This window comes from Poecilia mexicana, unplaced genomic scaffold (assembly GCF_051168715.1).
Source record: "Poecilia mexicana isolate PSO_F unplaced genomic scaffold, ASM5116871v1 scaffold_15, whole genome shotgun sequence".
Lineage (NCBI taxonomy): Eukaryota > Metazoa > Chordata > Actinopteri > Cyprinodontiformes > Poeciliidae > Poecilia > Poecilia mexicana.
In genome coordinates, this window is record NW_028263384.1 from 6,042,317 (window position 1) to 6,056,197 (window position 13,881).

Genomic DNA, 13,881 nt, shown 5'->3' on the forward strand with positions numbered 1-13,881 from the left:
AGACAGCTGCTCTGTTAGATCCTGGTCTGTCTCCTCCAAACAAACTTTGCATTACCCTGGCTGTTGTTAACCTCATTGCTTATTTTTATTTATTTATTTTTTTTAACAAAAAGTTATTATACTGCTGATATGCTACATCTGAGCTCTCCTCTTTCTGCTATTCTGCCCCCCAGTGGTGACGATAAGGGGAGTTTTAAACCACTTTGGTTTCCCTTCATTTATTTGTTTCATTTTTCTTCAAAACCAGCCCACTAGCGGTTTAGCTGGTGTCATAGTCTCATTCATTTGTCAAAAATACAAAAAGTCTTGAAAGAGGTTCGAGAAAAGGCCTTCAAGTTACAAGGGAAATAAATTGTTGAACTCATAGTTTTATATGCACTTTTATATGAAGGATTTTCACAAGTCTTTATCTGAGATGCCAATAAATGTGACCAACACTGCAACATGTTTAGCAGAAATTTGCTGCATTGTCTCTTTATACCACACTCTGTTCTCATTAGCTTACCTTAGCTACTTTATGATTGGCCGCAGTCTCATGTGAGGTATTCTTCAAACCTTCTTTGAGCTGGCTGATGAAGAGTTCATACCCCTCAGTGCTGGACACATCGATCTTCTCCTGACACGCAGACAGCATTTGCTGCGCCTAAATAAACAAAAACATTTCTGTTAGGAAAAAAGCCTGCCCTGTTTTCTCATGAAGTCCAAGTTCTTGTAGGGAACTGAAATCACAGTAAACACATCTAAATAAATCGTGTGAAATTATCTAAGAATTTGACTTCAATTTGTACTGGTTATAATCTGAGCTACTTGCTCTTCCAGTATTGATGCATCATAATGGATTGTCACTGCATGTTATGCCAATAAACGATATTCAGCTAAAAGGCCTTAAAAGAGGTGAATATGTTTATAAACCCTAATGGAATACAATATCTTACATATTGGATTTAAGACAGAGATGACTTATTTTCAGCCTCTTTCAGTGAGGGTAAAAAAACCCAACTTCCTCTTGAATCTCTGTTCTTTAAAAAAAATGCTACTACAATGCAGATGTAGTCTGCTTCCCTTCAGAAGGATGTTTCTGCTCTGAGATTCAATGTTTCTCCTACAAATAACCTTTCAATCGTTCATATTTCTTGATAATCAGGCATCAGTTAAGCCCAATAATTGAATAAATGTATCTGGTAAAACATTTCTCACTTCAAAAGACAGAACTCTAAGATCAACATGTTTACAAACACATGATAAGCGTCAAACTTCCAGGTACAACAACAACATCAAGTACTTCCTGTCTGAACATGACAGTGCAGCCTCACCTCTGTGACCGGCAGCTCCAGCTGAACCACGTCCTCCGGCTTGGCCACCGGCGGCTGCAGGGCCGTGTCCAAGAGCAGAATGCCATTCAGGTCCTTCCTGCACCCCACGGCGTAGTCATCCACAAAAAGCACCTTGTCGACTGCAGGGAAGTACTGGCACCTGACGCGGCCGCCTGGTTTAGCTAGCACATAACGACAGGATAACATTAATCAGTTAGCTTTCAGATCTAACTGGAAGCTCCGATCCACCACCTCAGAGATAAACTGAGTCACCTTAGAGGGGCTGTTTTGCTTTATAGATAGACTACGACATTTTCACAAAAATATGTTCTTACCATAGTTATTAAAACTGCCACCATGTCCTGTGGACAGTATGGTATGAGACACATCAGGGTTTCTCTAGGGCTTACGGTTTTCTGTCAAGGTGAACTGGCATCAGAGGGTAACCTCAGGCTCCCAGCCATTCATTTTCATCCTTTTCTCAAAAATTTCAGAGCTCAGCGCACACCGTCTCTCACTCATCTGTGCTATTACTGTGAGAGAGGTACAGATGCATCGCGGTACTATCGGAGATGAGAAATAGTCCTCTCACATGCGTCAAACGGTTTTTGAATACCTCTCACAGTTCCTGAACGGGAGCCAGTTGTTTGGACTGCTTTTTTTAGAAAAACTGACTGGGTGTCTCACAAAGACAGAATACTTTCTCCACCTTGAGCTCCTCTTTAGAACTTCAGTGATGGCGGAACGCTCAGTTGCTACAGAAGAGGGCTGAGTTGGCCTTTAGAACTACAGAGACGGTACTGACAATCACTTTGGACTGTCAAAATAGGAGCAACACATTCTCTACAAAATAAAAGCCTTCACATTTTCCACAGCAGGTAATTGCTGTTTTGGACATTATCTAACTGGTTTCACCAAGCTACTGTTAAACAGGGGATTAGTGTGGCCAATTAAAATGAAGCTTACTGAAAATTTCAAAATAAAAGACTCATAAAAGCCTTAGTGCACCGACTTACTCCATTAACATACTAAGTGGAGTAAGTCCATATTAGTCAAAATGCTTATGATTCTCCACATGCTACTGACTACATTTTACCTTCATAACCCTGATAAGCCAATCTCTCTGGAAAACCAGAGTTAAAGATTTATTAAAGCCATCGGAGATATAAAAAGGCCAAGTGTTTAAAGAACAGAGTCAGAAATAACATCTACGTTTTCAGTGGACAATGAGTTCAGCTGTAAGCAGGACTGACTGAAGGTAATTTCAAAAGAAAGTCAGTTTCTCTTAGTCCGATGCTAATTAGACATTTTATTCTCATTGAAGTGTGCCATTTTTACTGTTTGTTTAATGTTTGACAGATCAAAAACCAAACTAAGATCATGATGACGTATGATCTGAAAACGTCAGCGTTTTAAATCCAAACTGTTAAAACTTTATTGTAACATTTTAAATGTCTTTAATGAGATCCCAGAGTTGTTTTAATAAAGTGCATACAGTAGTGCTTTTCCTCCTCCACCTGTTGCTGCAAACAGCACATAAAAGTTTCGAGTGGTAAGAGTAGAGGCAGTCTGCAGGCTCGTTAACAGGTTATACAACTATTAATAACATCAGCTTTTTCAATGATCCAATTAACATGAACCAAAACAGGTTCTGACCAATGAGCAAATTTACATGAAAAACTCCTGATGAACATCGAGGCAGGTTTTTCTTTTATCTGATTTACAACTGCATGAATCTATTAGAAAGAAAAAAAAGTAAAATATCAACAGCTGGTGGAAATGCTTTGTAAAACAACTGTGGATATTATTTTGTAAAACTGGAACATAGAGAGAACTCTGGATGGAACATTGTCAAATAGAGCTAAATGGATTTTTCACTGAATTCTCCCTCTATAAGATTACATCAACATGTATGTTTTTTCTTAAAACATAGGAAAAGTTTCTATTCCATGTTCCCCCCCTTCTCAAACTACTTTATTCAATAATATTTGTGAACACAATATTTAAGGTCAACACAGAGCAGTTTTTGACCCAATTAGACCACAGAGTTAATGTTCAGCATAATTTCAACACAAATTCTCAATACTTGACTGTATTCTAACATCTCCTACTGGAATTAACTCTGAAAGTACGCACTAACTGCCTGGAGGACATCAGCTGATGAATATGCTGAAAATTTTGAATATATCACTTATTACATAGTTCAACATTTTCATTTAAAGACTTTGTTAATAAACAATTTGCCTCTTAAAATTAGGATATGAATCTAAAATCAGTTTTAGGTTCATGTTACTAAAGGTGTTGTAGCTTAGGTTCATGTTACAACATTTTGTGAGAGAAAGCGTCCAGAAAAGTTTAATCTAAAGCTGTAGAAGGTTGTTATTATTGCTATCTTGGACAAGAAACCATAACAGGAGAAATGATCTTTTCTCACCTTTGCAATCATTCAAGGGTGCCTTGTCATTGAAACACTGGCTCAAGTTTTGATTTGTCTGCCATATTTCCACCTCTCACAGCTTTTCATCAACGTTCACCAGATACAGAACTTAACTTAAAAAAAATACTTCCGACTTTTACAGTAAAAAAACCATCTGCAGGTTTATGAACATGTAATCATGGTTGTCTTATCAAACTGAGAAATCAACTTGTCAATAACGCTTTTCATCACACTTCAAACATATATAAAATAAAAGACTAGACATACCAAACATTTGCTTTCGCAGGAATGACCAATCAGATGACATATGATTTATGAAATATACAGTTTTAAAAGCTAAACCAAATCCATAATGTGCTCTGATTAAATAAAGTTCCTGTATTTTACTATAGGAGTTCATAACCTGTTAAAATGCTATTGGGCATAATTTCAGACAGTAACTACAGAAAACAAAAAATGATGGACACGGTTTCTGATCGGATCGGATCTCAACAAAAACGTGTTAACATTAAGTGTTGGTAATCTCAGTGCTGGCATTCAGTCTTCGATCGGTCACAGGCTTAAATGCTAAGTTATAGCAGGAACAGCTTCCCATTTATTATTTTACAGTGATGTTACAGTCCACCATTGTGTGACTGTAACATCGGAATCACGCTGGTAGTTTCTACTGACTCTCGCCGGTGAGTTGTGAAGTTATGCGGCTGACGAGTAGCAAAATACATTAGCGGCTAAAAGCATTACCACTTTCCTAAACTAAACCAAATTCAGACAGCCTACAGTTTCCATTTATTCATTATTAAGCGACTGCCAATGTTTACATCTGGACCCATTTTCCTAACCACAGGCCGCGTGTGACGGGCAGAACTTTAGAAGATTGCCCGGTTAGTTAGCGCTGTGCAAAGTCCTACAGCTAGCCATTAGCTACAGTCAAAGGTGTCATGTTGAGTCTATAGAGACAAATAGTGAATGCCATTCACCAAAGACGGACGTTAATGATAAGAGAATCGTTCCTATGTCAAGATACTGAGGATGCTTTGTTTTACGCCGCCAGAACAGTCTGTAACAATCCCAGCTGTCAAAAACCCAACAGGCCACTTGTATGGCTGCCGGGAGCAGCTAACACACCAGGGTGCTGGTCCCTACACAGTCTGTTGACAAATTGTATTTGGCTTGTCAAAACTGAAAGTGTTGTTGTCAGGGCTTGACAGAGAACTCCGGTACTTACCGTGCAGTGCTGAAGCCTGAAGAATGGCCCCTGAAGTTCCGTCTATCACTTTAATGCTTCCCCGGCTGGTAACGGCTAAGATAGCGTTGAGGGCCGGGTGGTAGGAAAGACTTCGCAGGCCTTCCTCGTCGCAACGCAGGCAACCGTCTCTCACTACAATCCAGTCTGAGGAGGTGGACGAGCCCGGCGAGGCCGCGGCCGCCATCTTTCCTATTTTTTCCCCTTCCTCCTCTTTTTGGTTTGTTAGAACCTGACGATAAACTTAAATTGAATTCATCTAAGGGGCAGATTCCGAATTGCCACTCCCCAGCCTTCTGCGGCTTCTTCTCCGCCCGTCACAGCCGCGGTGGCTATTCACCATCAGCGCTGAGGAACTCCAGGCTAGGCTCTGTCACTCACACCATAGGAACACGGAGCTAGCGTACCGCTTGAATACATCTCGCGAGAACATCAAAAGTAAACGAGAACAGCCATAGAGAGAACAGCTGATGAACAAAATAAATGTTGTACATTTTTGCTTGTAAATTTTTATTACTGCGCAAGTAAATAATTATTACCTCCATGCATTATATTATTTTTTAATTGCCTTTAACACTAGTCATTGTGTATTTTCACATTTATGCCACTGTTATATCACATAACATACTTTTATCAATATACTAATGTGTTCATGGATCATAATTGTATCTTAGCAAAACTGATAGAACATCTTTTATGCCATGCTTACTTGTTTTTTATTACATGTGAAAACTCTCAGCAACATGAAATTCACATACCCTGAACTAACCCCCTGACATAAACCTGTTTTCCCCTCGTGCAAAATATTCCAAGAAAAGTTGGAGCTATTACAAGTGCGGTGACATTTTCAACTTTGTGGATCATGAAAGCTCATAAAATTCATTTTTATCTCTACATTTAGTTCTTGGAAATCCCATTTTTTTATAATTCCCTCAAACATTACTTCATTTTTCTATCTACTTATGCTGTGTGTCCCCAAAAACTGACACGTAATCTAGCAATAATTATTTGTGTATTATTGTGTGCTAACAATGTCTTTCATCTGTTTTAAAGTACATTTCATTACAAACCAGTCTAACCTGGAGCACATTTTACTACATTATGAGCAAATTGATTTAGTAGGGAACAGAGAATCTCTTAAACTGTTTCCTCCATATCACAAAGTATGTTTTAGAAATGTCATATGCTTCAGTGATCATTTTCTATTTTATTTAATAACTACAGAACTGCCATATTTTACAACAATTTCATTCATTTATTTAAAATTTTTCTTTAGTTTCTGAAAGGAATGTTAGTTGTTTAGCATAAATAACTTAGAGACCAGTCAACAAATACAAGATGATTAATTCACAAAGTACCCATTTCTTTTCTGTAACTATTTGTAAGGTGATTTTCTATTTTGATAGAGTTGACAAAGGAAAAACAAGGCACCTCATTAATGGACGTTTGCCATAACAGAACAGAGTGTATATTAGTGAGGAATCTACAGTGTTGCAGTCTCTTACTCGTCTTTTCCTCCACCGCACTGTATGCACAAAAATATTTGTTAAACATTGAGTGGATTGACTAAAAAGGTTATAATCCAGGAAATGATGTCCAGATTCACAAACTACAACCAACTCCAGGCATATGGGGACAGTAGAGCACCTATGATATAGACACCTGCAGAACAAGGTACAAGCTGCAAAATCTGATTCATTTTATTGAACAAAGAAAAGGGCAAAACTATTTACAGTCATATTCCCAATGTCCTCACTGCCTAGAATTGTACAGTTAAAAAAAACAAAAAAAAACAAATACGTCTTAAAAAAAGACCTCCTGGGTTTAGTTGTTTGATGCCCCTAACATGACTCAGGGTCACTGTCCATGGCCATAAGGTCTGTAGTTCTGATTCATCCAGTCACACACCGGTATACAGTGACAGGAAGTAGATATACAATAGGAAAATGGGATATATGAGAAGGGGCTTCTTAGTTTTAAATTCATCTCCGACGAGGAGTGAAGCAGCACTGTAGGCAGCCCAGAACACACCAAAGAGCTGGAAAGGAAACACATGACAAGAACATCATTTTGAAGTAATCACTACCAGATTAAGAACCCAACAATATAACAGTTTCTACAGTGCTTAAGATCAAACTCATTTATCAACAATATGTGTAAGGATTATATTCATGGAAAAAAGTTGGCCTCTTCCTTAACTGACATCAAACATCCCATTTATGGTGCAAATCTCCCAAATCCTATTTATGTAAAACATACGTTTGCCTATGCAGTGTTGAATAAGCTCAGCATAGAGTCAAATATTCTTACTCAAAATGAAAACCTCTAAATGGTTTGTTTCACCATTTAAAGCCACAACAGCAGTGGCACAAGACAATGAAGGATTTAACAAACTTCCTTTGATGGATAGGACTTCTTCAAGGATTGCATTATAATTGTCAGTCTAAAATAATCTTCAATCCTCACAGTATTTTTCTAGCTTGATGTTTAAACTGTTTTAATAGCCCATCTGTCGGGCTAGATTTACATTCTTCAGTTAAAGAATGGTTTCTGAAGTGGAGAAATGCTCCAAGTTAAATAGAAGAAAATTGATCCACTAATACGTCTAATGGTAAAAAAAAAAAAAAGAAGATCCAATTAACACTCTGATTAAGAGTCTTTAATAAAATAGAACTTACTTTGGCTAACATGGACACCACTTCAAACCCTCCAATCACTAAAAGCAGAGGGGTTATGACAATGAGAGGAAGAAGAGAATATCCAATCACTCCAAGAACTTGGCCATAAGAAACCTACACAGGAGACAAAAAGAGTGCTCAGAAAAACAACGACCTTATTTTGGCAAATAAAGAGAACTTAAAACTCGCCGATTGGTTGCGGTTGTGTTGTGATGGGGGCGGGACCTACCTCACCACCAAGGACACGAGCAAGCAGGAAGATGGTAAGTGATCCGAATATCCAGATGGTGATGATCCAAGATACAACCTACATGTGTAAGAGACAACACAGTCCAAAGTTAAAGCTTGGACAATGACCTTTGACCCCAGAATGCTTTATTTTGATCTTGCTTTCAAAAACTGGGGAATAACCCATGTGAATCCTCCATGACCAAGTTTTCTCCCATGTGCACGCCCATTACCCTCTTAACAATCAATCAAGTTTATTTGAATAGGAGATTTCAGCAACAAGGCAGTTAAAAGTGCTTTACATCATAAAAACATAAAAATACAAAGTTATAAAAACAACATATACTCAACAGTTGAGAAACCAGTGACAAACGTTACATTTTGATTAGTGCCATCATCATTAACGTCTAATATATCGGTCAACGTTCCACATATTATAGTTCAAAAGCAACTCTAAACAGGTGGGTTTCAAGACTTTCTTTAAAGGAACAGAACATTACAATATGATGACTGGCTATTTCTTTTGCTTGTCTTGTGCCTGTGTAGGAGTGGTCTAGGGTTTACCCCACTCAACACAGGAAATTATCACTAGTGTAAACAGATGATGCTTCAAGTAATCATCCCGAGCAACCAGTTGTGTTCATCCGTATTCTGCTCACCCTGAACTGCCCGTAGATTGAGATCATGGAGAAAAGGAGCACAACAGCCAGAGGGCCCCAGAAATCTGGGTTGTCTCGAACTACTTGTCGGTTGTAACCCAGAGACGGCATGGGCATCAGCACGCAGCGGACCTTATAGTAGATGTCCTTCAGGTCAATGTCCAGCTCCTCCCTGCTCACACAGGAGATGAGACAAGGATAATTGAATATTTGCCCTGACACTGGCTGAAGGTCAGATTCATGTAACAAACAGGAATACAATGTAAATAACCATGCTTCAGTCAAATTTAAATTGGCATTACCTGGTCTTTCTCACACTGAGGTGTAAAGTAGGGAAAATAACTCAACAAAAGATCAATAATTCCTTCCTTCTGGTACCTGATGCATGGCGTCAGATGTAAACAATCTGTTCATTATTGAATGAATAATGAAAGGAACTAATACAAGCAGCCCTTTCCTTCAGAATGTAAAAATCAAATAACAATTAAAAAATTTCTAAAATAACATCCAACCATGCTCGATAAAAAAGGAATGGCCTACTTATAACAAGGCAGCATCGACACTTCTTGAAAGAACAGATTTGTCTTTTTCCCCCAAACTTATTTGCTACAAATTCTAAGACTACCTAAAATACACTCTTACAGAAGAGGCTTGCTCTCCTCATTGTCATCTTCTTCCACTTCTAGCAGCCAGCCGTAGCCTCGCTGCCTCAGGAAGGTGGTGGCGTATGGATCCCTGCCTCCTTCACTGGCCATGTTCAGTTTAACATCAGGGGCGCTGATGGTTCCACTGAGGTCTGTGGATCACATAGATGATTTCAGGCTGACGGTACCTTTTATAAACAATAAAAGCAGCAGCAGAATGTGGAACAAAAACGTGATATTTCTAAATTAAACACAATCAACGTAAATGGGTAGGAAGGAAAAGCTAAACAACCAGGTGTTCAGATGATAATATAACATATTATTATTATAAAATCCAGTAGTTGGCTTTTACTGTGAATTTTTTTCTATTTGAAAAATTCTAAAGTATTCAAAATATAATTTAGGTTATAATACCGCTTTTGTTTAGTGGTATTGTTTTTTTAATCTACCATTTCAGATCCTTTGCAAAGATGTATGTCAAACTGCAAAGATGCTTTTAATCCACATAGACAAATTATGATCAGTTTAGCTCAATACTTAGTTTACTGGGCATTGCTGAAGGTCCATGTGCTAGTGTCCTGACATTAAGGACATCATTAAGGACATCATTTACATCATCTCTCTCATTTGTGCCTGAGTCACAGTATGGAATGAACTGGGACTGAAGGAGGAACGTGGCATTGTGGAAAAATCTTATCTAAGGTTTCTTCAGAATGGCCCTCTGTGAAACGCCACTTTGCTGAAACAACTACTGAAGGAAAAATAAACACGGAAACAGGCATTACAAAAGAAATTTGCTGAAATAAATTAAATCTGCGCACAGAAAATTTATTTGGTTCTCATTTGTCTTTCATATATTTTTTCTCCTTTTACACATATATTTTTAAGATTTATTTTTAAAGAACAGTAATTTATTTATGACTCCTGAACCCTAATATAAGACGCTAGCTAAACCGGAAATTCATCCCGTCACTAAGCGATAGGTAAACAAGTGGAAGTTAGATTTGAGTCGACAGAGCCAGAACTATATGGCTCCAAGCAGCCACGAAAAGCCCCCTTTTAATGGAGTGTTAACATAAACAATATACAACTAAATATCATGTCAGGCTCTTTGTTACCTACATGTTTTCCTTCCGTCCTATATGTGTCTAACAAAGCTAACACACGCTTCCACATATAAAAACAATCTGATACAAGTAGCAGAGGAAACCAGCGAATGATTTTCGCTGCAATAGTCTACATAAAACAGCGAAATAAGTAGACTGCTGCTGGACATGTACTGTATCACTCTTTGGGGCCTGCTAGCTTTGCGCTGCAGCAATTAGCATACCTTCAGCTTCTGAAGAGGAGACGAACGTGAAATCTCCGTTGGTGGGAGAGAACTGCATGGTTGCTATCCTATTAAAGCCTCACCTATGAAGTCCAGGACAAATACATTTAATTAAGCGGTAGGTAAAATATACTGTGTCACGGAAATAAAGCTGTCACTAGCCACAGCTCAACTGTAAAGTTTAACTAACGCATTTTGTTTGCTTTCTGTCTCACTGTGGGGAAAGAAACCGGAAGTGCGAAGGAAGCTGGAAACCAGACACGTCGTACGATGCGTTCACGTCATCTTCTCGTGCTGGGAAATGCGAAATGCAGCATGAAAACCCAAGATTTATAAACTAACAGCAGTATTTTAAAGTATATTTTCTGAGTTCCAGGGAGCCAGTGTATGACATTAGAACTGGGGTGATGTGCTCTACCTTCCTGGTTTTTGTGAGAACGTGAGCAGCGGATCAGCTGTAATTGATTTTTTTAGGCAAACTTGTGAGGACACTGTTGGAGTAATCAAAGTGACTAAACATAAACACATGGATTAGTTTCTCTGTATCTTGCCTTTAATCCTGGAAATGTTCTTCAGGTAATAGAAGGCTGACTTTGTAACTATGTTTATGTGGCTCTGGAGATTCAGGTCTGAGCCCATCACTGTGCTTACTCTAGTCTAGACCATTCCTCTTTAGGTCCAAAGATAACTTGTGTTTCTGTTCAGCTGGAGAAAGTTATAGCACATCCATGCATTGATTTGTTCTAAAAATCTGTACAGTGTATGGATGGGTTAAGAATCACCTGGTGACACCATGATGTAGAGCTGTGATCATCTGTGTAGGTATGATAGCTAGTCTTTGCCTGTTACGACCTAAACTAGTGGGAGCATTACAGATATTTAATAGGAGGGCACCCAAGATTAAGCTCTCTGTCCGCTTTGATGAAAAGTTACCTATTGAAACAAATAAATCCCTGTTCTTGATGTAAGATTCAAACCTTTTACCAACCAAGTACTGGACCAGAGAGTCCTACCCAACTCTCCAATTGTTTCAACAATATGTTGTGGTGAACAGTGTCAAAAGTTCCACTGAGGGTCAACAAAACCAGCACTGTGGTTCTTCCACAGTCTGTATTTATGTGGATGTTATTGAACACTTTGACGAAAACAGTCTCAGTACCATGGTGAGCATGGAAACCAGACTGAAAGGTATCAAAGTGATTGCTTGCGGAAGGAAGATATTTAACTTTTGAAACACTGTTTTTTTTTTTTTTTTTTTTTTTAAAGAATTTTGCTGATGTGACCTTGGGTACAGCTTTAGATCCTCTTCTTACCAGATCACTCAGATAAGTTTGTAAAAATGGACAGAGGCACTGCTGCAGATTACAAACAGTTTATTGAATTCACAAATGTTTCATGTGCAATAATAGTCAATTTATTTTTATTATACCAAATGACCACACTAAAGGTGGAAGTCTATGCTGGCCCTGGGATCCTTAAAGCTGAAAAATAATTAAAACTAGATAAAAATTTGACTGTTTGGGGGAGAAGTAAGAAAACAAAAATACAACTAAATACACCTAAGTGTTCCCCAACAAAAGCACACTCACACAAAAACCCCTAGTGAATACAAAGGAAAAAGAAAAAAAAGAAACTCCCCTTCCACTAGTCTCCTCAATATAAATAAAACAGTCTAGGACCCAGGGACAGCATAGGTCCCAGTTTAAAACAAGTCAGCAGGCTACATAGAAAGTCCCTTTCTCAAAACAAACCCCCATAAAAGAAAAGTTATTTTTAATCAACAATAAACATCTAAAAATGACTGAAACAAAAGAAAAATTGAAATCAAAACAAATCAAAAACTGAAACAGTAGCAGGCCAACCTTCTCTAAAGTGAAACCAGCAAATGTTGCTCTTGACGTCACTCTCTAAAGTGCGTTTCCTGTGCACAAGTTCTCAGCCTGCATCCGATAATCTCAGCGAGCTACCTGCTTTTAAATGCAAATGCTGATTACCTGTCTCCCTAACAAGCCAGCTGCGCTCTGTCACAGCATCTTCCATATATGGGCAAGAGGAAGAGGGCGCAGCAGCACACATTCGGGGGAGACAATATGCCCCGGCTACACTGACAAATTGAAGGTTGGAGAAAACTTAGATGGTGACCAAGTCATGCTTCATGTGACAGTTTGTCTATAGAAAAAAATGGTCAGTTTACGCCAATATAACTTTACATAGAATGAAAATTTTTTTTATGCAAACTATCACTGTCAAAATAAAAATAAATATTGCTTCATTTCCTAGGAAGTTAGAAAAGATGACACAGTGCTAAAATTGTGTCAATGAAAACTTGTTCACCATGCCAACTAAGCTACAACACTAGATTTTTTTCTTGATTTTTTCTTGCTATTAATAATTTCCGGGGAGCGGGGGTTGTTTGTTTGTTTGTCTTTTTTTTTAAAAACACTCATCCATTGTAATCTGTTGACTGAACTTGCAGTATTTAAATGTGGCCACTTGTTAATGCTGTTGCAACCTCAGGACCAGATTTTAAATCCTGGATACAGAGGTTCAGTGAATGCAGTGTTAAATGTGTGCAGGTGAACCAGTGAGTCAGAGACTCTGTAGAAGGACAGTATGCCAGCAAGACAGTCCATATCCGCTGCTGGTCTGTTAGAAACTGAGGAGGAGGAGATGGGTCCTTTTCTGTTATTGTGACAGAAAGCATAACATCAGAACACTCTAGACTCCAGGTTTGAGTGTTCAGCCCAAACACACAATCATGACCGTCTCCTTTCCGACTGATTCCTCCATAGCTCACTGAAATACAAATGTATCCTCTCCACTCCACCCCCAGTAACAGCAACCAGTCAGGCCAGTTCTGCACAGCAGCTGAGGCCAGTAATCAAATATATCTGCATGATCCAGGATATGACAGGAGCTCTTCCACGAATATTATCTTCCTGTTGCTGTCAGACAGTTTGAGTTTTCTGTTCACTGTATTTGTATTGATGGTGAGTTGACAGGACTCTAACAGGAAGAACAAACACAATCCAGCTGCAGTCATCAATCACTCGTTTACAGTTGGATGATGACTCCCAATGAGTGATGGGACAGTTTGCAGATGGTCCAGTGTGATGGTCCAGTGTGATACATGTATCAGAACAGCTGATACAAGTATCATCTGTGCTTTCATGTATCAAATGATTGATACATGAAATCACTCTTGATTGTCTGCCCCTTATCTCTGCTCTCCATCTCTGAATTTCCTCCTAAGGTACTCCACTCTTTGTGGGTCAGCGAATCCTCAGTTTTCCTAAATTTGGGATTTTTCCATGTACCGGTAATATTTTCTGTTATAATAATAACTTTT

At 38.6% G+C, this 13,881-nt stretch overlaps 2 protein-coding genes across 3 annotated transcripts in view; both read right to left on the reverse strand.

Moving 5' to 3' along the window:
* The window catches only part of birc6 (baculoviral IAP repeat containing 6), a 70,519-nt gene extending 65,083 nt beyond the window's left edge, over positions 1 to 5,436 (reverse strand). Inside the window, exons 1-3 of one of the 2 annotated variants that reach the window (XM_015003679.2) lie at positions 4,976 to 5,436; positions 1,314 to 1,495; positions 506 to 643 (exon numbers count right to left, since the gene is read on the reverse strand). In XM_015003679.2, the coding sequence (XP_014859165.2) occupies positions 506 to 643; positions 1,314 to 1,495; positions 4,976 to 5,180 (525 nt within the window). In that variant the 5' untranslated portion in view covers positions 5,181 to 5,436. The remainder of the gene's footprint in view (positions 1 to 505; positions 644 to 1,313; positions 1,496 to 4,975) is intronic. The other variant, XM_015003678.2, reaches the window with a different exon arrangement.
* A 1,232-nt stretch (positions 5,437 to 6,668) lies between these two features.
* On the reverse strand, positions 6,669 to 10,786 carry yipf4 (Yip1 domain family, member 4). The gene is made up of 6 exons (XM_015003680.2): positions 10,533 to 10,786; positions 9,201 to 9,354; positions 8,559 to 8,730; positions 7,901 to 7,978; positions 7,672 to 7,785; positions 6,669 to 7,031 (listed from the first exon to the last, which is right to left on the reverse strand). Exons 1-6 carry the CDS (start codon positions 10,588 to 10,590, stop codon positions 6,894 to 6,896), a joined length of 714 nt encoding a protein of 237 aa, XP_014859166.1. The 5' UTR covers positions 10,591 to 10,786; the 3' UTR covers positions 6,669 to 6,893.
* Positions 10,787 to 13,881: the final 3,095 nt, after the last annotated feature.